Below are 23,716 nucleotides of genomic sequence, written 5' to 3'. Positions count from 1 at the left end.
CGCCGACGTTCTTCCGCCCGCCAAACCGCAGAGGAGTTTCCGGCAAAAAGTGGGCGTGGATCGGGAGGTGGGAAATAATGCCGCCGTTGACGTGGAAGCTGGCGAGCGCGTGGACCAGGCGACGGGAAGTGAAGATGAGGAGGAAGTGCGGGAAGAAGAAAGCCAAAGTGGAATGGATGACACCAAGAATGGGAATGACGAGCGAGGTCCGTCGTCCTCGTCCCGTCGACGTCGCATCATCCGCGTGTACCAGTACGACCAAGACGGGCGGCCTTACGGGCACCTGCCCGCCTCCGAGTCGGAGTCGGAGGCCGCCCCCGCGCTCAATCAGCGCGCCGTCTCTTTAAGCCACCTGGACGCCATCATGGCTGCCGCCTCAATGGGGCCCATGGACGCCGCCAGCCCGCAAAAAGAGTCTTTTTCTGCCGATTGACTGTATGGATGGACATTTTGGTATTCCACTTCTGATTGACATTTATTCCACTTTTGGCCCACGTTGGAGTTGCCTGTGCTCCGTATCTATTGCACTTTTTGTTCCACTTCTGATCCAAGCGTATTGTCCTGTCACGATTCACATGTTCCACACTTGTATTCCACTTGTCATTCATCTCTATTCCACTTGTGACTCAATGACTACAGGCGATTCTTCCACTTGAATACATTTGAAATCCACTTGGCTTCCACTTAGGATCCATTTGTGACTGACCTGTGCTCCACATGTCTTGCACTTTTGTTCCACTTAAGATCCATTCTTCCTCTTTTTTTGCACATTTAGTCCACTTGTAATCCAGTCATTGTCCACTTTGGCCAAACTCCAGCAAAAATGAAAGTTTCTCTCCTCCCTAAAACAAAACAAAAAACAGCATTTAAACATTTGTGGAAGCAAAGTAGAATGTGGAATAAATCAAACTGATTGTGACTATTTACTTTTGCATTTCTTCAATGGGAATTGTAGCATACAACATACAGTTAATAAATTTAAAAACAACAACAACAACGTTCTAAAGCAGTTTGTGTGTGTGTGTGTGTAATCGACTTGTGTGTCTGATTACACCCCCCGTAATGTCGCCGCAGTGTTTGTTCCAGTAACATGGGTCAGTGGCAGTGAATGAGTTGCTCACATGACGCATTTATAGCGAGGACCAAGATTTCATACGCTCTTTAAAAGACACACAAACATACACACTTACACACACACACACACATAATTGTCAATTGACAAGCAACGGGAGAACAAGGAGCGCCTGGAGCTCAGGTCCTGACTGACAAATCATCCAAAGATGAAGAATACAAGATTTAATCCTTCCCGCCATGGATTGGAACACTTGCATTTTGTCGACGTTTGATGGACGCAACGTGTACGGTGAGAAGAAATTCAAATTGACTAAGAAAATGCTAAAAATCGGCTTATTAACATGAATTTGTTAAATGTAGTGGATTAACCAATGGGGGTGCGTGTCAATTTGATGCTGTGTGAAATGGGTGTCAATATTGACATTGGAAAAGTCCTTGAGTGACCCACAAAGTTGCTTGCCATCACGCATTGGGGTCGCCCCCCCCTGCCGCCCGTGACGGAGATACCCTCCGGCTGCTCACCCCCAAAACCAAAAGCTTGAGCCCTTTCTAATCATTTTTAGTCCACTAACAATCCAATTGTGGTCCACTATTAGTCCACTTCAGCTGAATCTTACATTGTGTCATGCCAGAAAATACCAGAGAAAATGAAGTAACATTTTTGTCTTTTGTTTAGTCCACTAAACTCAACTATTTCATTAGGGACTCCAAGTGGAATAGAAATGGAGTTGCTATTTCTATTCCACTTGCAGTCCACATGGAAGAAGTATCAAAGTGACAGTCCATAACTGCATCATAAATTATAGAGGCAAACTGTGTAACTGTAAGCGTGTCCTCTCTGAATAATCCATGTGGAATACACGGCGCCACAATGCAAGGTGTAAACAGCCATCCATTCATTAGCTTCATTAGCCACAAGCTCATTTTACAAGCTAAATGGCTAAATACAAAAAATAGAAGACAATCTAATCTAATATTTCCCATGTTTTATCAGGACCAACCAACGCCGTCCCGCTGATGTCCTTGCAAATCGACAACCAGAACCAGAATCATGGTCATCCTACAGCAGGTTAACACACACAGAAAAACACACAAACACTGGTTGCCATTGACGCCAATAGCCGTTCAATCTATTTAGTTTGACGACCCCTCAGAAAGGTAATTGTCGGCCCTCATTAGCAAACAAACAGCCATTATGCTCTTTGTTTTCCCCTTCTTCATTCCCAACTATGTTGGTGTGTGTTGCACGCCTCCCCTTCCACACTCGGCAAACGCGTAAATGAACTCGTCAGTCTTTCTGACAGCCTAATTTGCTGGGACAGCGGCACCCCCCCCCCCCCCCCCCTTGATTGGTCGGGTACTTTAGTAGGGCGAGCCCATAAAATCAGGCCAGGCGCAAAAGACCGGCGCACTCGGATGGAGCGGGACGGTTGACATTTCGTCGCTCGGGGTTAAAGTCGTAACCATGGCGACCAAGAGAAGGGGATCCGATTGGCCCCCGCGGGGATGGGACCCCGACGCCAGGCGTTTGAGCTACAAGTTTGGCGTCGTCATCAAGGTAAAGGCGCGGTCGTCCGTCAAGCCGTGTCCGACGTGTCCGTCTATATGCAAATGAGCGAGTGGGGGTCACGTGACTAAATGAGATCCGCAAGTGTCACGATAACATGTAGGGGGCGACAAAATACTGCGTGTCGATGAGCATTTAGCGTTAGCGAAAGTTTCTGTGGACATTTTTGCATGTTTACTACAACAACAACAAAGATCAATTTAAAAAGTTATTTGTTTTTGCATTATTTACAGCTAATTTAAAATGATTGACTTATTAGAATGCTCAGTCAATGAGTCAAATCATATTTTTTTGCTAAATGAATTAAAAAAACATTTTTTCCTGACTTTGAATCATGAAAACAAACGTACTTGGCGCTTATTTAATTTTTAAATCTTTCACATTTGATCCACTTTGACGTATTCCTGGTAAACGAACGCCTGCCTGAATAATTAAATGGATTGAAATTGACCCGTGAGGGGTGCAAAAAAACGAGGATAAATTTGTTATTTAATGTTAGTCGCTTACTGATTAGCACAGAGTTTTAAAAAAGTTACAAAAGTGGAATTCTGGAGGAGAGTTATAGAGAATGTGTGTCGTCATGGCGACGAATGGAGGCAACAAGGAGAGACCTTTTAATAATGAATGTGGGCCAATGAAAACAAACACGGCTTGATTTTTTTGGTCATTTGAACTTTGAATTCACCACAGTGGATCAACATTTACTTCAATGGACCTAACTCTTTGACTGCCAGACCATAGACACAGAGTATGTGCTGTAGTAGTTAGTACTAGAGAAAAAAAATCATATAGAAAACTCCTATTGATGGCCATCTAGTCTCTTTAGTTTATCTATTTTGGAATTTCAGGGTTGAATATTACTCAAAATTCACATTTGCAGAAATGTCTAAATTGGCGTAATGATGAGTCGTAAGATCCTGACGAGGATGATCCTTTAGTGTCTTCTATCCGGAAATCTAACACCAACCCGACACGCCTAAAAAGGAGGAAGCGGCTTCTGGTTGCCGTGGACGACCGAGGCCAACTGGTCAGAGTCAGTCGGGCTTAAAGACAAACGGAGGAAAAGTATTGATGGAATCCAACCGGATTTAAACTTTTTCAATTGGATTCATTTCATCTTGGATTTAGTTTTTATTTAATTTTTTTAAATCGCTAAGCGCATATTGTGCGGATCGAGATCATGTACAAACGTCGCGGCGACCTTGTGGATCTTTACGAGAAGGATCAGGCCAAATGGGCTCTATTCCGGAATGTCAACACTGTCGTGAAACAAAGCACTTTGCTACCGGTAACCATCTCCTCACTGTCATACTCATTTATACAAATGAACCTGTGGTCAATGAATTTCGCTTTTTTTCAAGACTAGTTAACGGTGTGTGATTGGCAGGGCGACTACGTGTGGTTGGACCTGAAGAGCGGTCGCGAGTTTGAGGTTCCCATCGGGGCGGTGGTCAAACTGTGTGACTCGGGACAGATCCAGGTGGTGGACGACGAAGGAAATGTGAGTTACAACTGATCACATTACCTCATTTGCTCTAAGAATCTAGAATCGTGACCCTAAAGGTTCTAGATTTGGGTTTTGTGAGTCCCCAAATATGCAAAAATTCAAAAACATTTTGTGGAAACACCAAACAAGAATCTAAAAGACAAATACAACTGGACTTAGCTTCACCAAGCTACTGGACTAGCAACAGAGTCTTAAAACTATTCCCACAAAGTGTATTTTAGATTCCAAAGCAACTTTTCTAAATGGATACTCCTTTACTGGTGGTGCAGGAGCACTGGATCTCCCCGCAGAACGCCAGCAACATCAAGCCCATGCACCCCACCTCCATCCACGGCGTGGAGGACATGATCCGCCTGGGAGACCTCAACGAGGCCGGAATCCTGCGCAATTTGCTCATCAGATACGGCGAGAAGCTCATTTACGTGAGTTTCTTCCAGTCTGGATTCCAATACTAATATTCTCCTTGCTGACAATCTATCTGAACTTGTAATGGATCCTCCATCTTTGTCCTGCTCTTCACCTTTTACTTGTCTTTTCTATCTTTTTGCCTTGCCTGTCGTCCTTCTTCCCGTTTCCTCCAAAGACAAACTGTGGTGGGAGGGTAAGTTGCTACTTCAATGCGTCTTCATTTAGAAAGAAAGTCCTAAATACAGACCAGGTCCTTCTTAGGTCACTTTTTTCAGGGTACTATGGCTTCCTATCAAAAGTTTCCAGAGATAAAAACCCAGATGAACGAGTGAAATCAATGGCCAAGGGCTAATTTGAATTTCCTTCCAGACCTACACGGGCTCCATCTTGGTGGCCATCAACCCGTATCAGCTCCTTCCCATCTACACGGCAGACCAGATCCGCCTGTACACCAACAAGAAGATTGGCGAAATGCCGCCTCACATCTTTGCCATCGCGGACAACTGTTACTTCAACATGCAAAGGAACAACCGTGACCAGTGCTGCATCATCAGGTATAAATATATAGTTCGAGACTGGCCTTCGTCACCCTCCCACTTCCAATCTGTCACTCGATTAGCGGAGAATCCGGAGCGGGAAAGACGGAGAGCACCAAGCTGATCTTGCAGTTCCTGGCGGCCATCAGCGGTCAACACTCGTGGATTGAGCAGCAAGTCCTAGAAGCCAATCCTATTTTGGAAGGTCGGTCCAAAGACCGCCAAAAACTGACAAATCCGTTGACCGAGATGCCTTTTTTTTTGCACGTTAGCCTTCGGGAACGCCAAGACCATCCGCAACGACAACTCGTCCCGCTTTGGCAAATACATCGACATCCACTTCAACAAGAGAGGAGCCATCGAGGGGGCTAAAATCGAACAATACTTGCTGGAGAAGTCCAGAGTCTGTCGACAGGTACGTACCTACGTACTTACAGAAGCCAAATCAATCTCCAAAACTGCATTTTTGTGTACAGGCTCAAGACGAAAGAAACTACCACATTTTCTACTGCATGTTGAAGGGCATGACGGCCGAAGACAAGAAGAAACTTGGCCTCAGCAAGGCCACCGACTACACTTACCTCACCATGGTCAGTCATCTCGCTACAATTGGTGGGCAGAAACCCAAAAAACATGGCCGTCCAGAGCTAGACTCAGCATGAATGTCCTCTCAGGGAAAGTGTACCGTTTGCGACGGGCGTGACGACTTGAAGGAATACTCCAACATACGATCCGCCATGAAGGTAACATAGGATTGATTAGATTTTGCTTTCTGGTTTCTACTTTGCTAATGCTAATGCGCTAAATTCCTGTCTGACTGACTGTCTTTGAATGTCTTGTCAGGTTCTGATGTTCACAGACAAAGAGAACGGAGAGATTTCCAAACTCCTGGCGTCCATTTTGCACATGGGAAATCTCCGCTACGAAGGTTTTTGAAGGCTCTTTGTTTACTTCAAGACATTGGAACTGGGAATAATTTTGTCCTCTTGTTGATGGACCCCCCACAGCGAGAACATACGACAACTTGGACGCCTGTGAGGTCGTGCGTAGCCCGCATCTTTCCACTACGTCCATGCTACTCGAGGTCAGAACGCTTTGAGGCTACAATCTAAGGGTATTGTACAAGTACAAAGTATTGTATTTAGCATACTTGTTGTTATCCATATAAACTGGCAGGTGGACGGCAAAGACTTGATGAATTGCCTAACCAGCAGGACGTTGATCACCAGAGGAGAAACCGTCTCCACGCCACTGAGCATGGAACAAGCGCTGGATGTCCGAGACGCTTTTGTCAAGGTTGGACGCCAACCCCAAAAAGTTTCGAACCCCAGTGACCCGTTTGTGTGCTCAACGTAGGGTATTTACGGACGACTCTTTGTTTGGATCGTGGAAAAGATCAACGCGGCCATCTACAAGCCCACGTCCTCACACGGCAAAGTCATCAGGCGCTCGATCGGACTACTGGACATTTTTGGCTTTGAGAACTTCACGGTCAACAGGTATGAAAATGTTAGATGGAAATTTAATGAAGCAAAAGCCAACCAAGACTTTTTGTGGACAGTTTCGAGCAATTGTGCATCAATTTCGCCAACGAGAACCTGCAGCAGTTCTTCGTGCGTCACGTGTTCAAACTGGAGCAGGAGGAGTACAACTTGGAGAACATCAACTGGCAGCACATCGAGTTCACGGACAACCAGGACGCCTTGGACATGATCGCCATCAAGCCCATGAACATCATCTCGCTCATCGACGAAGAAAGCCGATTCCCCAAGGTATGCTGCCGACACCCCAACTACACTCGACCAATCTGCAAAGAGTGCCACTTGAAAACCATCTCCGCTAACTAATTCCGACTGTACGCCTACTTATGGCCACTAGGGGGACTTTAACAGATAGTCAGGTCACAAAGTTTAAGTGGTAGTTAAGAAAATTTGTTATTTTTTTGCAAAACCATACTAAACATACCTAAAAAAACTGATTAATTTAACTGTGTTATTTTTCTTTAGTTCAATGAACTACAATAATTGTCCATTCATTTTCAAGCATTATTTTGAACTCATAGGAATTTAAATATTACATTTTCCAACCAAAAGGATCCTTTAAATCAGTCATTTATATAATTTAAAATTCTTGAAATATTTCCTAGTGCAGAACACACAAATATAATTAAAAAAACAGTACAAGAATTTACTTTTCCTTCATTAAAACACCATTGCTTGAAACATTGAATCTACTGAAACTCAATACAATGCAATTCCTCCACCCACCTGTAGGGTCTCATTAAGCCAGTTTGTTTGTTTCAGGGCACGGACAGCACAATGCTCAACAAACTCAACTTCCAACACAAAGTCAACACCAATTACATTCCGCCCAAGAACACCCACGAGACCCAATTCGGAATCCAGCACTTTGCCGGGGTGGTCTACTACGAGACCAGAGGTGGGCGCACTTTCCCCTTGTGATTGGTCACTATATCCATCAAGGTGTATCCCATTCCAGGCTTCCTGGAGAAGAACCGTGACACTTTATACGGCGACATCATCCAGCTGGTTCACTCTTCCAAGAACAAGTTTGTCAAGCAGATTTTCCAGGCTGACGTTGCCATGGTAACATGTAGAATAGGATCAGACGTGGTGGAATTGTTAACTTTCTTCTCTCCCGCATGTCTTCCAACATTTCCAACAAGTGTTTGTGAGTGGGCATGACGTTTCTGGGCTTTTCCTTCCTTCCAGTTTCTGTGTGGTTTTGCACCTATTCTCCACCTTCCCTCCAGTCCTCTCCCAAAGGTAAACACATTTAATTCTTCAACTGAATCAACACACAACTAATCAAACCATTGAAACAAAAAACAGTACAAAGCTCCTCCCCTACGGCAAGATTTTGTACCCAAAAATTCCAACATATCAACAAGGGGCTGGCTCTAGAGGTGACTGTGGTGTAGTTCCCTTCAAAAAATAGAGCGCACATTTTCCTATTGCTGTTCCGATTTTTTTCTATTTTGTGACAAAGAGGAAGCTGGCTCAGGAAGGACAAAAAAAGTGATCATGTGTGCGCGTTTTCAGGGTGCCGAGACCAGGAAGCGTTCTCCCACTCTCAGCAGTCAGTTCAAAAAATCTCTGGAGCTGCTCATGAGAACCTTGAGCGTCTGTCAACCCTTTTTCGTACGCTGCATCAAACCCAACGAGTACAAGAAACCCATGGTGAGTCCACAAATCGGTCTACTAGTTATCTAGCTAACTAGCTAGCTGAAATTTGATATCATCCATGAGGCATTTCCTCCAATTACAACTTGTCTTTTCCCATAACACGGATGCAGCTGTTTGACCGGGATCTATGCGTACGTCAACTGAGGTACTCGGGAATGATGGAGACCATTCGCATCCGCCGCGCCGGCTATCCTATCCGATACACCTTTGTGGAGTTTGTGGACCGCTACCGAGTACTCATGCCCGGAGTCAAACCCGCTTACAAGCAGGTCAATAGCCTCACGTTAGATTCTACGTGAGATATATTACGGCAAGTACGGCATTTTGTCCTTTAGGAGGACCTAAGAGGAACCTGCCAGAGAATCGCCGAAGCCGTGCTGGGCCGAGACGACGACTGGCAGATGGGGAAGACCAAAATATTCCTTAAGGTGACTTGGGAATATCAGACTTTGAGGACTTTAACGAGATTATTTGCAACAGTTAAGACATCATGGAATAATAATAATAATCCAATTGCTGTCTAGAAACAAGTGTTTGAGGTTTTGATACGCTTTATCAGATTAGCATAGTATTACAGGGTTTTGTTAATTGTTTGTGTTGGCGTCAACATCTAAAAGCGGAGTGAAAGTTATTTTTTTGTGGTTCCATAATGGTCTGTCAACTTGAGTTGCTTTCATGCCATTGGTCAGGAAATAGAAAGTTCAGGAAGTACCCTCACTCACTCTTTCCTGACAGGAAGGCAGCAGACACACAAAAAAACACAAAAAAAGTACACGGCACCAATGTTGACCAGACAAAAAAAATGACTTACCGCAGAAGTGCGTCAAAGACTTTGAAATCCAGAATGGGAATTCCTTGTATGGAGAATTTGGATCTTCAATGTAGCATTCATCTGGACAAACAAAAGCAAAAGTCAATCTTTTCACATTCTGGAAATCTAGCAAACATTACAAAATGGATACGTTTGGGTTCAGAAAGGGTTAAGACGTTAGAAGAGTTTCTTATTTCGTTTTTGGTCTGTCAGGATCACCACGACATGCTCCTGGAGATCGAGAGGGACAAGGCCATCACGGACAAGGTGATCCTCATTCAGAAAGTAGTCCGTGGATTCAAGGACAGGTGAGTGAGTTGTCCAATTGGATGTCCACCATAGCATCAAAATAGGTCAGATAAACTCCACGATTTGGACTCCAGGTCAACGTTCCTAAAGATGAAAAAGTCCACCACGTTGATCCAGAAGACGTGGCGAGGATATCAATGCAGGAAGAATTACGGAGCGGTGAGGATCATGGCCGTCCGTGGTCACTATGGCCACCTCCCATTCTGATTGGCGTTCCTTCTTTCAGATGCGGGCAGGTTTTTCGCGCCTGCAGGCTATCGTGCGTTCCAGGAAGTTGTGTGCCTCCTATCACGTGGCTCGCCGCCGTATCACCGGTTTCCAGGGACGGTGCAGGGGCTATCTGGTGCGCCGGGCGTTCCGACATCGACTGTGGGCCGTCATCGCCATCCAGGCGTACACCAGAGGGATGATTGCGCGGAGGCTGTATCGCAGGCTCAGGGCCGAGGTGGGCGTGGTGCCTCAGTCTTGGGAAAACAACCTTGGTAGTCTCTCAATCATCTGAGGAAAAGAATCTTAATCCGGCTGTTTTTCTGACTGTTGTCAGTACCGAAGAAGACTGGAAGCCGAGAAAATGCGTCTGGCAGAGGAAGCCAAGCTGAGGAACCAAATGTCGGCAAAGAAAGCCAAAGCCGAAGCGGAACGCAAACATCAGGTACGATTAAGGCTTCAATCCTAGTTTAACTGCAATTCAATTGTGACCATGTAAAAAATATGTCATTATACATGTACAGTTGTACCTCTACTTGCAAAATTAAGTGGTAGCAAGACTTTTTTTGTAACTTGAAAATTTCGTAAGCAGAAGTGTACTTTATATGTAAATTCTCACATTCGTCCTCACAAAACTAACAGCTAAAAGGTCTCACGTCACTCGTGTCTTCCGTAGGAACGCCTGGTTCAGTTGGCCAAGGAAGACGCCGAACGCCAAAAGATGGAGAAAGAAGAAGCCAGGAGGAAAAAAGAACTGGTCGAGCAAACCGAACGAGCCCGTCTGGAACCCGTCAACGACTCGGACATGGTGGACAAGATGTTTGGCTTCTTGGGGTCCACCAGCTCCTTTCCCGGCCAGGAAGGACAAGCTCCCGTGGGCTTTGAGGTGAGTCAACTCGCCTTGAAATTTGTCCTAAGTTGACATTTTCTTTTTTTTCCTGCAGGATTTGGAGCGGAGCCACGGCGAGCTGGAGGAGGAGGACCTGGACGAGGCCCTTCCCCTGCCGGAGGATGACGACGAAGAGGATCTGTCCGAGTACAAGTTTGCCAAGTTTGCCGCCACCTACTTCCAAGGAACCACCACGCACAGCTACGTGCGGCGACCGCTCAAGCAGCCGCTCCTTTTCCACGAGGATGAAGGAGACCAACTGGTGGGTCCAAAACCGTCCACTGGAGCCGGGCCTCCGAGTAAGGAGTAAACCTCCAAGTAATATCCATGTTCCTGATCTGAAATTAGGCGGCTCTGGCCGTGTGGATCACCGTGTTAAGGTTCATGGGGGATCTACCCGAGCCAAAGTACCACACGGCCATCAGCGACGGGAGCGAGAAGATTCCGGTCATGACCAAGATCTACGAGACGCTCGGGAAGAAGACCTACAAGAGGGAGCTGCAGGCCCTCCAGGGGGAGGCAGAGGTTCAGGCCACCGACAACCATTTCTGGCTTAAAGCCTTAGATCTAATCCATGGGTTCCTTGTCCAGACTGCTCAACCCGAGAGCCATCGCAAGAACAGCATCCGACACAAGCTAGTGTCTCTCACCCTGAAGAAGAAATCCAAGATCACCGAGGAGGTGAGGGAGCAAATCCTCCATCTGTTCTGGTGCAACGTTGTTTCTGACTGAGGAAAAACTTTCAGGTCACCAAACGCCTCAACGATGGCGAGCACGGTCTCCACGGCAACAGCATGCTGGAGGACCGGCCCACATCGAACCTGGAAAAACTTCATTTCATCATCGGCAATGGCATCCTGAGACCAGCGCTGAGGTAAAACGAAAAACTGGATCTTTCCAAAACAACAGCAATATACAAAAAGTCAACAAGTCAACAGTAAATGGATTCCCTGTACTTGTACACATTAGGGATGAGATCTACTGTCAGATCTGCAAACAACTGAGTCAGAACCCATCAAAGAGCTCCCACGCTCGAGGTTGGATCCTCGTCAGTTTGTGCGTGGGCTGCTTTGCGCCATCCGACAAGTTCCTCAAGGTCAGGACACTTTCAAGACAAAACCTGTTAGTATAGCGAATAACCTCTGCATTCACTTGCAGTATTTGAGAAACTTCATCAGCAGCGGGCCTCCAGGTTACGCGCCATATTGCGAAGAACGACTTCGGAGGACATTTGTCAACGGGACCAGAACACAACCGCCATCGTGGTTAGAGCTGCAGGTATGTCAACTATTAGGAAACTAGCATCTTCTAAATTCATCTAGAAACCAAGAAATTTCAGATAAAATGGCCAGAATCAACAAGGTTTGTTGTGTTGGTTCTCATGATGTTGTAAACAAACCATTTGTTTTGATCCAAAACTGCTTTTGGGATTTATTTTACTAAGGAAAACACTACAGGTTATTAATCAGTCAAGTCCATACTATTACAAAACCCTTCAAGTGACTTTTTAAAAATTTGTTAAATGCAAATATCAGGCAACCAAGTCCAAGAAACCCATCATGCTGCCAGTGACGTTCATGGACGGAACCACCAAAACGCTGCTCACCGACTCGGCCACCACCGCCAAGGAATTGTGCAACACCCTGTCGGACAAAATCAGCCTACAAGACCGATTCGGCTTCTCGCTCTACATCGCGCTCTTTGACAAGGTCGCCTTAGATATGAACGCCAGCTGGCCATCAAAAGTTCCTTCCCAGTAGAACCTGTTTCATTTTGACGGCGCCACGCAGGTGTCATCTTTGGGCAGTGGAAATGACCACGTGATGGACGCCGTGTCTCAGTGCGAGCAGTACGCCAAAGAGCAAGGAGCCCAGGAGAGGAACGCCCCCTGGAGACTGTTCTTCAGAAAGGAAATCTTCACCCCGTGGCACTGCGCCAGCGACGACACGGTCGCCACCAACCTCATCTACCAGCAAACTGTCCGGGGCGTCAAGTTTGGAGAGTACCGATGTGACCGGGTGACTAGTATTTTCTCTACTTATGCAAGTGTCTTCAACGGTTTCCATTTTAAAGCTGACCCAGATTCCCCATTTCTGTCCTAGGATGACCTAGCGGAATTGGCGTCTCAGCAATACTACGTAGACTATGGGTCAGAGGTCCTGCTGGAACGCCTACTGAGCCTCATCCCATCCTACGTCCCCGACAGAGAGATCAACTCGTCCAGGACGGTGGAAAAGTGGGCTCACTTTATCATGGCGGCCCACAAAAAGGTAGTCCACAACAGTTGACTTTCATGTTGGGCTACAGTTTACTTGAGTAATCACTTCATGATAGGAAAACCGGGTAGTACGGGGCATACAGTATTTTAATCTAACAGTCAAACATTTTCATCAAAATTCCACATTTTACATTCATAATAATAAATGAACTAACCCCTTAATTAACTTCTTTTAACCTATTCTGAGTGAAAGACATTGAAATCGACCATTTAATACAAAGATCGTGACGCACGTTACCTTCAGTAGCTTCACATTGATAACAGTAAATACTACATCAGCTTTACTTGCTAGCATGGCGATTAGCTACTCGCGACTGGCAGTAGCTTCGTGCTCATCAGTACGATATTTAGACAAAAAACGACCTACAATAATATCCACGACTTCTAGAACTCTCCTTGGCATTTACAGAGTCTCCAACATGACATAGCTTTGCAAATAATCATTATAACACATATTAGCATTGAGGCTTAATCTATTACATGCTAATGCTATATCTTACCGGAGCTCAAGATGACGACCGGTGCTTTTCACGTCAACATATACGCTCACTTCTTGTTGTTTGGAGGATCCTAACAAGTAAACAACTCGTTAGACATCGATACAAATAAGATAATCATTCATTTATATGATTTTATCTTCATATTCCGTACCGTAACGTCGCCATGATTCCCACGGGAGTCTCACAGGTGCCAATCAATATTACAAATGAGTTGTCATATTCCCCTTCGCCACCAGAGGGCAAGTCATTCTAAATCAATGGGAATAAACACGGCACCCTCAAAACAAATCATTACAAAGTTTATTTCAATGTTTTTTCCTAATCAAATTACATCAATGAATCGAGGATCTGAGGGCTGGTGTCACTTTCTCGTTCAGGGCATCTACACCCAGAAAAGATTTGATCCCCAGAAAGTGAAAGAGGAGGTAGTTGACTTTGCTCGCCACAAGTGGCCGCTGCTGTTTTCTCGATTTTACGAGGCCTTCAAGTTGTCCGGTAAGCATCACTATGTGGTCTAGCAAAGTCATGAGCTACATTGTGAATTGGTTTTTCTCCTCGGAAGGTCCCAGTCTCCCTAAAAATGACCTGATTGTGGCCGTCAACTGGACCGGCGTTTACTTTGTGGACGAGCAGGAGCAGGTCTTGCTAGAACTCTCCTTCCCAGAAATTACTGCAGTGTCCAGCAGCAGGTAGTAATTCTGAAAAAAATAAAACTGTCGTTATTAAAACGTCTCAATGACAAAAATTCAGCCTTGATTCCAAATTAGAGTTTTTCCAGGTCTACCTTTAAAGATGGTGGACTCCGTGTTTCTTCACAGGGGAGGGAAACTGCAAAGACAGAGCTTCACTCTGGCAACCATCAAAGGAGACGAGTACACCTTCACGTCCAACAATGCCGAGGACATCCGAGACCTGGTGGTGACCTTCCTGGAAGGACTGAGGAACAGGTCCAAGTTTGTGGTGGCGCTGCAGGACAGTCCCAACCAGAGTATGTCTTCCCCAGACTTCGAACTGTTGTAGAAGTCCCAAATTGTCCTCGGCGATGCTTTTTGGCAGATGGCGAACCATCCACGTTCCTCAGCTTCCGGAAGGGAGACCTGATCCTCCTGGACCAGGACACGGGTGAGCAAGTTCTCAACTCGGGTTGGGCGCACGGCGTTAACGAGAGGACCGATCAGCGAGGAGACTTCCCGGCAGATTCGGTCTACGTCCTTCCTAGCATGACACAACCGCAGAAGGAAATTGTGGTGAGTAGACAAAGACAACCTTGAAAGAATCTTACACAAGATTTAACTAACGGTGATTCTGACCCATCAGGCGCTGGTTACCATGACTCCAGATCAAAGGCAGCAATCGGTGAGGGTCTCCCAGCTGGTCCCACCCGAGAATGAAGACCCTGTGAAACCTTATACGCTGGAGGAGTTCTCCTATGACTACTTTAGGTATGGAGACCCGAGCGGTAAAATTCAAACTGGGTCCGAAAACCAGACCGGCATTATCCTTGGTTCAGGCCTCCGCCCAAACACACTCTGAGTCGGGTGATGGTCACCAAGAACCGAGGCAAGGACAAACTGTGGAGCTGCACCAGGGAGCCTCTTAAACAGCCTTTACTAAAGAAAGTGGTCCAACATGAAGAACTGGCTCAGGAGGCCTGCATGACCTTCATTGATATCCTTGCTAGCTTGTTATTACCATAGCAACAAACTAGAAATGTTCTTTAATACGTGTCTTACCCGTGATGAAGTACATGGGCGACTACCCATCCAAACGCATCCGGGCGGTCAACGAATTAACAGACCAGATCTTCGAGGGCGCGCTGAAGGCCGAAGTCCTGAAGGACGAGATTTTCTGTCAGATTGTCAAGCAGCTCACGGACAACCACGTCAAGTGCGTAGTACCTTTGTGAACGTCCCTCCGCCGGTTTTTGCGATCCGAGTCTTGGTGCGTCTGGCAGGTACAGCGAGGAGAAAGGTTGGGAGCTCCTGTGGTTGTGCACGGGTCTGTTCCCACCCAGCAATGTTCTGCTGCCCCACGTCCAGCGGTTCTTGCAGTCCAAGAGGCATCACCCACTGTCGGCAGACTGCGTACACAGGGTGCATAAGGCGTTACGGTGAGGAGGAATTCTTAGACAGGTCTTTGGGTGGACTTGAAAACAAAATGTTCCACAACTGTACCAGAAACGGATCTAGGAAGTATCCTCCTCACCTGGTGGAGGTCGAGGCCATCCAGCACAAGACCACGCAGATCTTCCACAAGGTTTACTTCCCCGATGACACTGACGAGGTAAACACGGGACATTGGAATGGTTAGCATTGGAAATGAGAGCGGTTGGAATTTGGCAGGCGTTCGAGGTGGAGTCCAGCACCAAAGCCAAGGACTTTTGTCAGAACATCTCCACCAGACTGCTTCTCAAAACCTCCGACGGCTTCAGTCTCTTTGTGAAAATCTCAGACAAGGTGATTCTTCTTCTTTTCCCAAACAAACACAACTCTCGACTTCATCTGGACATTCTCGTGTCAGGTGATCAGCGTTCCAGAAGGAGACTTCTTCTTCGACTTTGTCCGACACTTGACGGACTGGATCAAGAAGTCGCGGCCGGTCAAAGATGGTATCTCCGCTTTGTCTCGACCGCTACTCGAAACGCAGAAAAACAACACGTTCTTTTCCCTGTACAGGCGCAGTACCGTCTTTGACCTACCAGGTGTTCTTCATGAAGAAGCTGTGGACCAGCACCGTTCCGGGGAAGGACTCGTTTGCCGACTCCATCTTCCACTACTACCAGGTGAGTCTTCTTTTTCAGCCGAGACCACTAAAAGGAAGAAAGAGTAAACGTTAAGATGATATCGTGACGGCAAACCAGGAACTTCCCAAATACCTTCGTGGCTACCACAAGTGTTCGCGGGACGAAGTCTTCCAGCTGGCGGCTCTCATCTACCGAGTCAAGTTCGAGGATGACAAGTCCCACTTTCCCAGCATTCCCAAGATGTTGCGGGAACTGGTCCCTCAAGATCTGATCCGTCAGATGTCGCCGGATGACTGGAAGAGAGTAAGCTCAGCAAACTTGTTTTTTTGAAGGATACTAGCTGTTTTTTGTGTGTTCCAGTCCGTGGTGGCGTTCTTCAACAAGCAAGCTGGGAAATCCAGAGAAGAAGCCAAGCTGATGTTTCTAAAAATCATCTACAAATGGCCGACATTTGGCTCCGCCTTCTTTGAAGTCAAGGTAGAAACAGAAGCACTTGCGGATACGCCGTTCTTCTCATTTTTTTTCTTTTTGTCTTCAGCAAACTACAGAGCCCAACTACCCGGAGATCCTCTTGATTGCCATTAACAAACATGGAGTCAGTCTTATTGACCCAAAAACAAAGGTTTGTATGGGTGGGGTTACAGTAAATACAAGATAAAGAGCAGGGCTGAGTCATCTTTTGGTTTTGTGTCCTGAGCAGGATGTTCTGATCACTCATCCTTTCACCAAGATCTCCAATTGGAGCAGCGGGAACACATATTTCCACATCACCATCGGAAACCTGGTCAGGGGAAGTAAACTCCTCTGTGAGACGTCTCTGGTGGGTCAGCACATTTTCCTGAAAGAAAACTCTGAAAAAATGACATATTTTTGTCTATGTTGTGCAGTCAGTGGTGTTACAAACTCTGCCTAGCAACAGAGTAGCAACGTGAAGTGTACATTTTCATTGGCAACAAGGAGCAAACACTGAAATTTGCTTTTGAAATGTCTTTTAATGTTGTTTTACTAGGCTTATTGACATCATTTCTGCCTACTAACAGAATGAAAACAGTATTTGAGCAATTCCAGTATTTGGTTTTACTAAATTTAAAGGTGCAATTCACATTTTTTTAACTCTATGGATACTAATGTGCAACAAGGGGGGGCAATGAAATAAATACAACTTAAAAAAAAATCATTTACAATTTCTGCCTAGCAACAAGGGGGCAAAGAGAAAATACTTTTCACTGATTAAAAAGTAGAGTAAATTACGACCGTTCTCAAATTTTTACTCCAAACATGTTTTTTTTTTTTTTTTTTTAGCATCTAGCTTTTAAAATCTAACGAATGCTCCTATTTCAGGGCTACAAAATGGACGACCTTCTGACTTCGTACATCAGCCAGATGCTGACCGCCATGAACAGGCAGCGGTCGGAGCGCGCTCACGCCAAGTGAACGTCTTACTGGCGGGAGGCCGCCGAGCTCGCCCGCCTGCTGCGCCCCATTGGCCAGCGCTGCACTTGGGGGCGGACCTTCGGCCACCACATGTGGTGGATGAGCCGTCGACCGTCCGTCAGCTCCGAGAGTACGTTCGGGAACCCAAGCGACAACGACGACGACCCCGGCGAAGGTCCCAGTGGTTACGGCGCCGTGCGTTGCCGTGACGACCAGGACGACTCGCCGTCCAGCGAGGACGATTACCTCTGAGTCGGTAAAACCGTGCCAAATGGAATTTGGAGTTTTTACGCGCTAACTTTGTCCATTAGACTATTTATCGTGTAGAGTAGGCCATTTTGGGGTGTTTTATACTGTCAATAATTACATTGCAGTGTTTTCTCCACAAGAGAACAATGTCAGTCAAATAAAACAAAGCTCACCTTGCTTGTAGTATTTCTACTTTTCAATAACAATGCACATTGTAGGAACTATTTAACTTAACGATCCGACTTTTAGACGACAAAACTACCCCAAAAATAGTTGATGACTATATATATACAGTCATCGTGTCCCTATTTGGCAACGTTAACCGTGGAGACAAAACAATTCCAAAAAGGATGGCAAAATACATTCTGAGCAAGACTTTGGCTGAACTCATTTGGCACAAAAGACGGCGAATTTCATCCTGGACGTGAGAAATACATTCATTTGGCGTACCTTGTACAGCCGTTTAACCGCACACTAAAACAAGGGTGTCTGGAAAAAAAGATCAGCACTTTTAAGTACTATGATGTGTAAAAAAATGGTGCTAAAATTGGAGTAGCAACCCATTAAAACCTGAAAATTCAAGTGCAACACTACTTCCAGTTGAAATTTCAACTCTAACAATATTCTACAGATCTTTAGAAAGAAAATTCCAATCAACATGCCGACTATTTGGATGTTTTTTGCGATACATATCACCCGGCTCTAAGTCAAGCACTAAAAGTGTCCAAACCAGATGACGTCTTGATCACTCCTCAAAGATGGGGGGCATACGAGGTTCCATCGGCGCTCCACTGGACCAAACATCACTCATTTCTAGACCCCCCCAAAAAAAGAAAAGGACGAAGGTTAGAAAACAAGACGCGACATTGTTTTGTCCTGAAAAATGCTTTGTACATGAGTGGTTTGAAAGGTGGGAAACCAAAGGGAGGGAGACGAGAGATGAATCCGAAGGACTCCGGCCAAGGCGGCTCCCTCCGGAGGAATCTAACTCCCACAACACACACGGACGATGACTATGACTTCCTTAAAACGGCAGCCATTTTGTGAGCGGAAGTCCTTTTGCCGTACCCGTTCGAAACTTGCTGTACGGTCTGTTCTGGCGAGTCTGTCGGCCGCCGGACAGGAACGGGAGTCCTCTCTCTCGCCACCTGTGGGTTGGAGGGATTTAAGATCATGGGCCGACATTGGGGGTCCATCCATTTTGAGTGGGAGGGGCTAATGACGTCAAAATACAGCGGTGGGTACGCACCAATGGAAAATGAAAATGCAGACGGTGAGGACGGCGGAGACGACGTTGGTCAGAATCCACATCAGGTTGTATTCCTCGGGTGTCTGGAAAAAAGGACAATTTGATTTAATTCGGGGGGTAAAATGAGACAACAGGACAACTCGATGACCCCAAAAAAGTAGACCGTATTTATTTGAGTATAACACACTCAATTTTGTAGGGTGAGATACTGCCCTCCACCAGGGAAAAAGTCCCCTCGGGAGCCGTAATTCCCCTCTTTGACCACCAGAGGGCGCGTGAAAGCCCTTACTATTGGCCCATGCTCACGCTAGAACAAAATACCAACCTATTGGAAAATCTGAAAAGAAATGATCTTAATGTGAAAGGACAACTGGACTCACCATAAGGAAGAAGGGCTCGCGGACGTTGGCCAGGACGTGCACGGCGTTGGTGGTGACGCTGTGGGCGCCGGCGCACCACGCCAGCGCGTACAGCCAGGGCCGATTGATCACGAACAGGTTGGTGCTGATATTAGCCAAGGCGTACTTCCTGCGGACGCTTGGACGTCACTCGCTCAGAAGGCCAGAAAAACCTATAAATAACGGCGTTACCCGATCTGCGCTTCCGACACGCCGCTGTAGTGGAGATTGAGGGTGGCGATGCCCTCGTCCTTCAGCGCCGCCACGGACAGACGTTCTGCCGACGTCTGCCGCAGCTCGCCGTCGGCGGCGCGGACCGCTCGTCTGTCTTCGGACGGTAGCCACAGAACCTGACAAAAAAGAGATTTGAATCCGACTGGCGCCGACGGGACGGGAAAGAACCCTACCTGGGAAGCGTTGATGTGGTCCAGAACCACCTCCAGGGTGACGTTGACGTACGAGAGGTGGTAAGGATGCTCGGGAGGCGGCTGGCGCAAGTCGAAGATGACCAGTCGCCCGCTGGGCGACGCCAGCCGCAGGAAGTCGGCCAGCGAGGGGATGGACTGGTTCCTGGCCCGCCGCCGGTCCGCCTCGCTCAGTGAGGACGCTCCGGAAAAGAGGCCTCTCTGGAAGGCGCGCAAAGACCCCTAAGGTCGAGTGGCGTCTCGGGAGGATCTTATGGACTTACGGATAGGAACCACTGGCCGGCGTTGAGTCGCCGCAGTTGATCCCAAGTGAACTCGGAGGCCAATCGGTGCGCTCGCTCGGGGAAAACCTGGCCCACGTTGGTGGTTCTTCGCAGGGTGGCGTCGTGCATCAGGAAGGGAACGCCGTCGTAACTGCCAAGGAAAAAAGAATAATAATATGTTGCCTTTGTTTTCATCTTTTTTTTTTAAAATGCTCCTTTTCATTCGATCATTTTCTTAAATATTTTTCAACGGCAGCCATTAGAAACCAATGGTCCTCACCTGATGGTCACGTCGGTCTCCAGGCCTTCTACCCCGGCCTCCACCGCCTTCTCAAAGGACATGATGGTGTTCTCCGGAGCCAGCTGACAGCCAAAGAGCGAGAAATGGCGTCAGCTCATGTGACTCTTTTAGCATTGAGGGCGTCTCACCGTGGGCGCTCCACGGTGTCCGAAGAGCTTGGGCGCCGCCCCCAGCGTTCCGGCGTCTTTAATACACGGCGAGTACATGCCCAGAGGAACCAAGTAGAGGAAGAACAATCCGGACAAGTAGACGGCCAGAATGGACATCTGACGTGCTGATGACAACAAAAAAGGACGCAATATTGTTAAGGGTGACTTTTGGATATATCTTCTGAGGGTATTGAATTTTTGATCGATAAAAAAAGTGTTCCATTTCCAAACTCGACTTAAAACACACCATTGACACTTCTTACCTCTCTTGCCGGTGCGGCAAAAGTGCAAAGCCACGGGCCAGGAAATGACCAACATCACAAAGATGGCGGCCACGTGGAGCACCGGCGCCGTGACCTGTCGGCGTGCGGGAAGACGGCTAATCAGACGCCCGTCTACCCAATATCCCTGGCCAAAAGTGCTTGTGACCCCACCTGGAGCGAAAGCAGCACCGTGGCCCACTCTTTCCTCCACAAATGGGCCAGAACGGCCGTGGACGACACGCAGAAGACCAGCGTCAGTGCCACGCCCATCTGTGGAAAATCAAGCGCCAGTTAACGGACTGCTGGCTCAGAAATGTCAATCTTTTCAAATACCTTGTGGCCCCAATGAAGGTACAAACGTTGGCCCTCGGACAGGAGACACACGGCCAGCAACTGAGGAGCATCGGCTAACTAGCGTTAGCCTTCACGGGTGTGCCACGTTGGAAGGTACGGGAGGGATAAAATATTGTGTTCGGTATTTACCAGCAAGAGCGCAATGTAGGTGAAGATGGCGATGGCCAGCACCAGGATAAGCAGCGACCAGGGGAACCAGAAGCCCAATCTGCCAAAGTTGAACCTAAGAACAGAAAAACGGCAATTAGCAATTATGGTCGGCGACTATTTTTTTGTCAATCTGCCAAATATGGAGATGCTAACGGCTAACCGTGCTGTGTTTGAATAAACTTTGAACATTTGTATTCATTTTTACTCCCAACAACTTATTTTTAAGCATTCGATGGTGAATATCATTCCAAAAAGTGTCATTTTTAATATTTAATTATTCAATTATAGTTTACAGCAGCTCTGGGAGACCACTCACCTGTCAAAGTCGTCATAGTCGTTTTGAGCCTCCACCCAGAAATAGAGGAAGACCAAAGTGAAGAAGAAGGTGAGGATCAGGAGGACCATCGAGGCCGACTCCACCTGCCCGAGACCACGTCGAGATATCGTTTAGGAGGGAAAGTGACCAACCACAGCGTCGGGAGGACGACCAGGCTCACTTTGCTGCAGCAGAACTCGCCGTGCTGCGCTCGGGCTCGTTGATATCGTCGCCATTGGCAACCGTAGAGGCCGGCCAGGCAGGAGACGAAGGGCTGGTGTTCGTACCGCTGCAGCAACTGCCGCCGCACCACCTTGAACTTCCCCAGCTTCGGACGGGAGCCGGCCGGAACGACCTCGCGGTCACCGCGATATTCGCCTGAAGAAAAAAAAAATGACATAACACGTTGGAATTTGACCAAAATGGATGAGAGTCAATGCTGCAAAAAAAAATCTTTTTAAAAAATCAGTCAAATAATTTCACTAACCAAAATTCAGTCGCAAAAAATCTGGTGCACAAATTTGCCAGCAAAAAAAATGGCATCCAAATAATACTATCCTACAATACCAAACAAGTATAAAAAAAAGGGGTTAGCGTGTGTAGACACAAGCAGGAGACAGCACGCATACAACAATGCTCCTCTGTGCCAGTACATGCCTGGAGAAGAATGCTTTTACACCATGGAGGCATTTTAATGTGAAATGCAAATAAACCAGCAATTAACTTTCAAATGAATACAATGATGACAATGTTTTGGACACCTCCACTGAGAGAGAAAACAAAAACTTACCAATAAAACAAGTTGTTAATTAGTCCTTTCTCAGCTGCATGGCCTCACCCACTATAAAAAGAAGTCATGAAAAAACAAGTCACACCAGAATTTGATCTTATAGACATTCTATCCTCTTGCCACCCTGTGATCGTTCTGTCATTATGTCAACATGTGCTAGTTTGTGGCACGCAAAGACACTAGCCGGTCCAGTCCATCGTCATTTTTAATAGGAATTATGCTCCTTGGAGTTCCCCCAAAAAGGGTGTTAGAAAATGGAGGCTTTGGCGTATTTGGAGACAGGACAGGTATTTGCTAGCGCCAACGTCGACCACTACCAAGGCCGAGTTCTCTTGAGGGCATACGAGAGCCCTCGCCAAAAAGAAAATGAATTATATTCCCATTTGTCTGCTCCGTGAAGGAGTTTTCACAGAGCCATTACCGCCCTCTAACGCCAATGAGATGTCCCTGCATGTAAATTGAAATGGGGTGATTTTTGTTTACAAACAAATAACACTGTGTATGATGATTTCAAATCAGAGAAGGCCAGGAAAATCAAGTTTTAGGTTTTTCAACTGGGTCAACATTAGTTGTGTATTAAAATGGCATTGGGAGAAAAGGGCCTAGTTTTAATTCAGGTGTGTATTTGGTCAACAGAAATAATAACAAATAATATAATGTGCATTTGTATAGTGGGGCAGGTCTTAGTGTTAGGGGGCAAAATTCGTCAGGGCCGCTTATTTACAGAATTAAAGATAAATAAACATAGTACATGTCGTCAAGATAAGCCAGGACCAGTTATTCAAGTCAAGCATTCTAAAACAATTATACCCGTATTTATCAAAATACATGACATTGACGGGGGCATTCTTGGCGAGGCATGAAAAAGATGCTAACTCAAGCAGAAGTGTTAGCTATTTAGCATTAGGAGTTAAACAAGGACGCGTAAAAAAACAAACAAACAAAAAAAAAACATTCAAAGACACGACACGAGCCAGAATTTTAAAAATTAACACTAATAAAAGACTTGCTTTACCTGCAAGTGTGCTTTGACGAGCTCCAGCGTGACGCCGCAGTGGTGTCGTGCTTTTTGGCGTGGATGCTGCTTCGAATGAAGAGAGCCCTCGCGTGCGCCGCAGAGAGACAGAGACTGGTCCACTCTTGATGACGTCACCTAATTGTTGTTTTTTTTAGCCACCTTGAGGACGAGCTGGCTGGCCAGGACGTGTCACGTGGTCAAGTTCAGTTGCCATGCATTCATGCTTACATAAAGCCAAAGTATGAGCACTGTTGTCATGGTAACCGCCAGGGCCAGCTTGATGACTTAGTTTGATGACATAGTTTGATCTCAATGACGACAA

The 23,716-nt window shown here is 46.5% G+C and overlaps 2 protein-coding genes and 1 long non-coding RNA gene across 4 annotated transcripts; 1 reads left to right on the top strand and 2 right to left on the bottom strand.

The window, feature by feature from the left end:
* The first annotated feature begins 2,067 nt into the window (after window positions 1-2,067).
* LOC144200338 (unconventional myosin-VIIa-like) lies at window positions 2,068-17,895 on the top strand. 2 transcript variants are annotated; one of them, XM_077722426.1, is made up of 49 exons: window positions 2,068-2,143; window positions 4,029-4,142; window positions 4,418-4,570; window positions 4,926-5,110; window positions 5,176-5,297; window positions 5,365-5,507; window positions 5,569-5,682; window positions 5,767-5,835; window positions 5,936-6,020; window positions 6,100-6,176; window positions 6,269-6,388; window positions 6,449-6,591; window positions 6,654-6,864; window positions 7,396-7,531; window positions 7,592-7,698; window positions 8,155-8,292; window positions 8,409-8,567; window positions 8,634-8,726; window positions 9,323-9,417; window positions 9,493-9,577; window positions 9,645-9,863; window positions 9,963-10,070; window positions 10,302-10,511; window positions 10,570-10,776; window positions 10,863-11,039; window positions 11,106-11,195; window positions 11,261-11,388; window positions 11,484-11,610; window positions 11,673-11,792; window positions 12,050-12,223; window positions 12,305-12,532; window positions 12,617-12,784; window positions 13,670-13,787; window positions 13,855-13,981; window positions 14,111-14,280; window positions 14,349-14,539; window positions 14,610-14,734; window positions 14,803-14,960; window positions 15,026-15,179; window positions 15,247-15,402; window positions 15,470-15,575; window positions 15,635-15,748; window positions 15,813-15,900; window positions 15,968-16,074; window positions 16,153-16,338; window positions 16,396-16,512; window positions 16,574-16,657; window positions 16,736-16,855; window positions 17,377-17,895. In XM_077722426.1, exons 1-49 carry the CDS (start codon window positions 2,126-2,128, stop codon window positions 17,467-17,469), a joined length of 6,537 nt encoding a protein of 2,178 aa, XP_077578552.1. In that variant the 5' UTR covers window positions 2,068-2,125; the 3' UTR covers window positions 17,470-17,895. The 2 variants fall into 2 exon arrangements, with proteins under 2 accessions (XP_077578552.1, XP_077578551.1); XM_077722425.1 differs by lacking the exon at window positions 2,068-2,143 and adding an exon at window positions 3,625-3,929.
* On the bottom strand, window positions 13,581-15,367 carry LOC144200341 (uncharacterized). The gene is made up of 5 exons (XR_013327095.1): window positions 15,191-15,367; window positions 15,026-15,123; window positions 14,603-14,952; window positions 14,077-14,507; window positions 13,581-13,990 (listed from the first exon to the last, which is right to left on the bottom strand). It is a non-coding gene; the product is annotated as an uncharacterized LOC144200341 (long non-coding RNA).
* Window positions 17,008-23,543, bottom strand: LOC144200334 (glycerophosphodiester phosphodiesterase domain-containing protein 5-like). Its single transcript, XM_077722421.1, has 17 exons — window positions 23,392-23,543; window positions 22,377-22,427; window positions 21,768-21,964; window positions 21,587-21,690; window positions 21,250-21,343; window positions 21,100-21,159; window positions 20,938-21,036; window positions 20,767-20,860; window positions 20,483-20,628; window positions 20,334-20,416; window positions 20,054-20,204; window positions 19,773-19,991; window positions 19,558-19,715; window positions 19,348-19,495; window positions 18,968-19,050; window positions 18,787-18,866; window positions 17,008-18,531 (listed from the first exon to the last, which is right to left on the bottom strand). The coding sequence occupies exons 4-17, from the start codon at window positions 21,673-21,675 to the stop codon at window positions 18,464-18,466; spliced, it is 1,572 nt and encodes a 523-aa protein (XP_077578547.1). The 5' UTR covers window positions 21,676-21,690; window positions 21,768-21,964; window positions 22,377-22,427; window positions 23,392-23,543; the 3' UTR covers window positions 17,008-18,463.
* Between the last annotated feature and the right edge of the window lie 173 nt (window positions 23,544-23,716).

This window comes from Stigmatopora nigra, chromosome 8 (assembly GCF_051989575.1).
Source record: "Stigmatopora nigra isolate UIUO_SnigA chromosome 8, RoL_Snig_1.1, whole genome shotgun sequence".
NCBI classification, from domain to species: domain Eukaryota; kingdom Metazoa; phylum Chordata; class Actinopteri; order Syngnathiformes; family Syngnathidae; genus Stigmatopora; species Stigmatopora nigra.
The sequence above is the reverse complement of the archived record's forward strand: the minus strand, read 5'-3'. Positions and strand labels throughout refer to the sequence as shown.

Coding starts and splice junctions, on each gene's coding strand:
- LOC144200338 (XM_077722425.1), top strand. CDS start 3,822: ATGTACAAACGTCGCGGCGACCTTGTGGATCTTTACGAGAAGGATCAG. Junction 5,298..5,364: donor AGCCAATCCTATTTTGGAAG/GTCGGTCCAAAG, acceptor TTTGCACGTTAG/CCTTCGGGAACGCCAAGACC. Junction 5,683..5,766: donor ACTACACTTACCTCACCATG/GTCAGTCATCTC, acceptor ATGTCCTCTCAG/GGAAAGTGTACCGTTTGCGA.
- LOC144200334 (XM_077722421.1), bottom strand. CDS start 21,675: ATGGTCCTCCTGATCCTCACCTTCTTCTTCACTTTGGTCTTCCTCTAT. Junction 19,992..20,053: donor CCGGCCAGTGGTTCCTATCC/GTAAGTCCATAA, acceptor CGCGCCTTCCAG/AGAGGCCTCTTTTCCGGAGC. Junction 19,051..19,347: donor GCGAGCCCTTCTTCCTTATG/GTGAGTCCAGTT, acceptor CCTTTTTTCCAG/ACACCCGAGGAATACAACCT.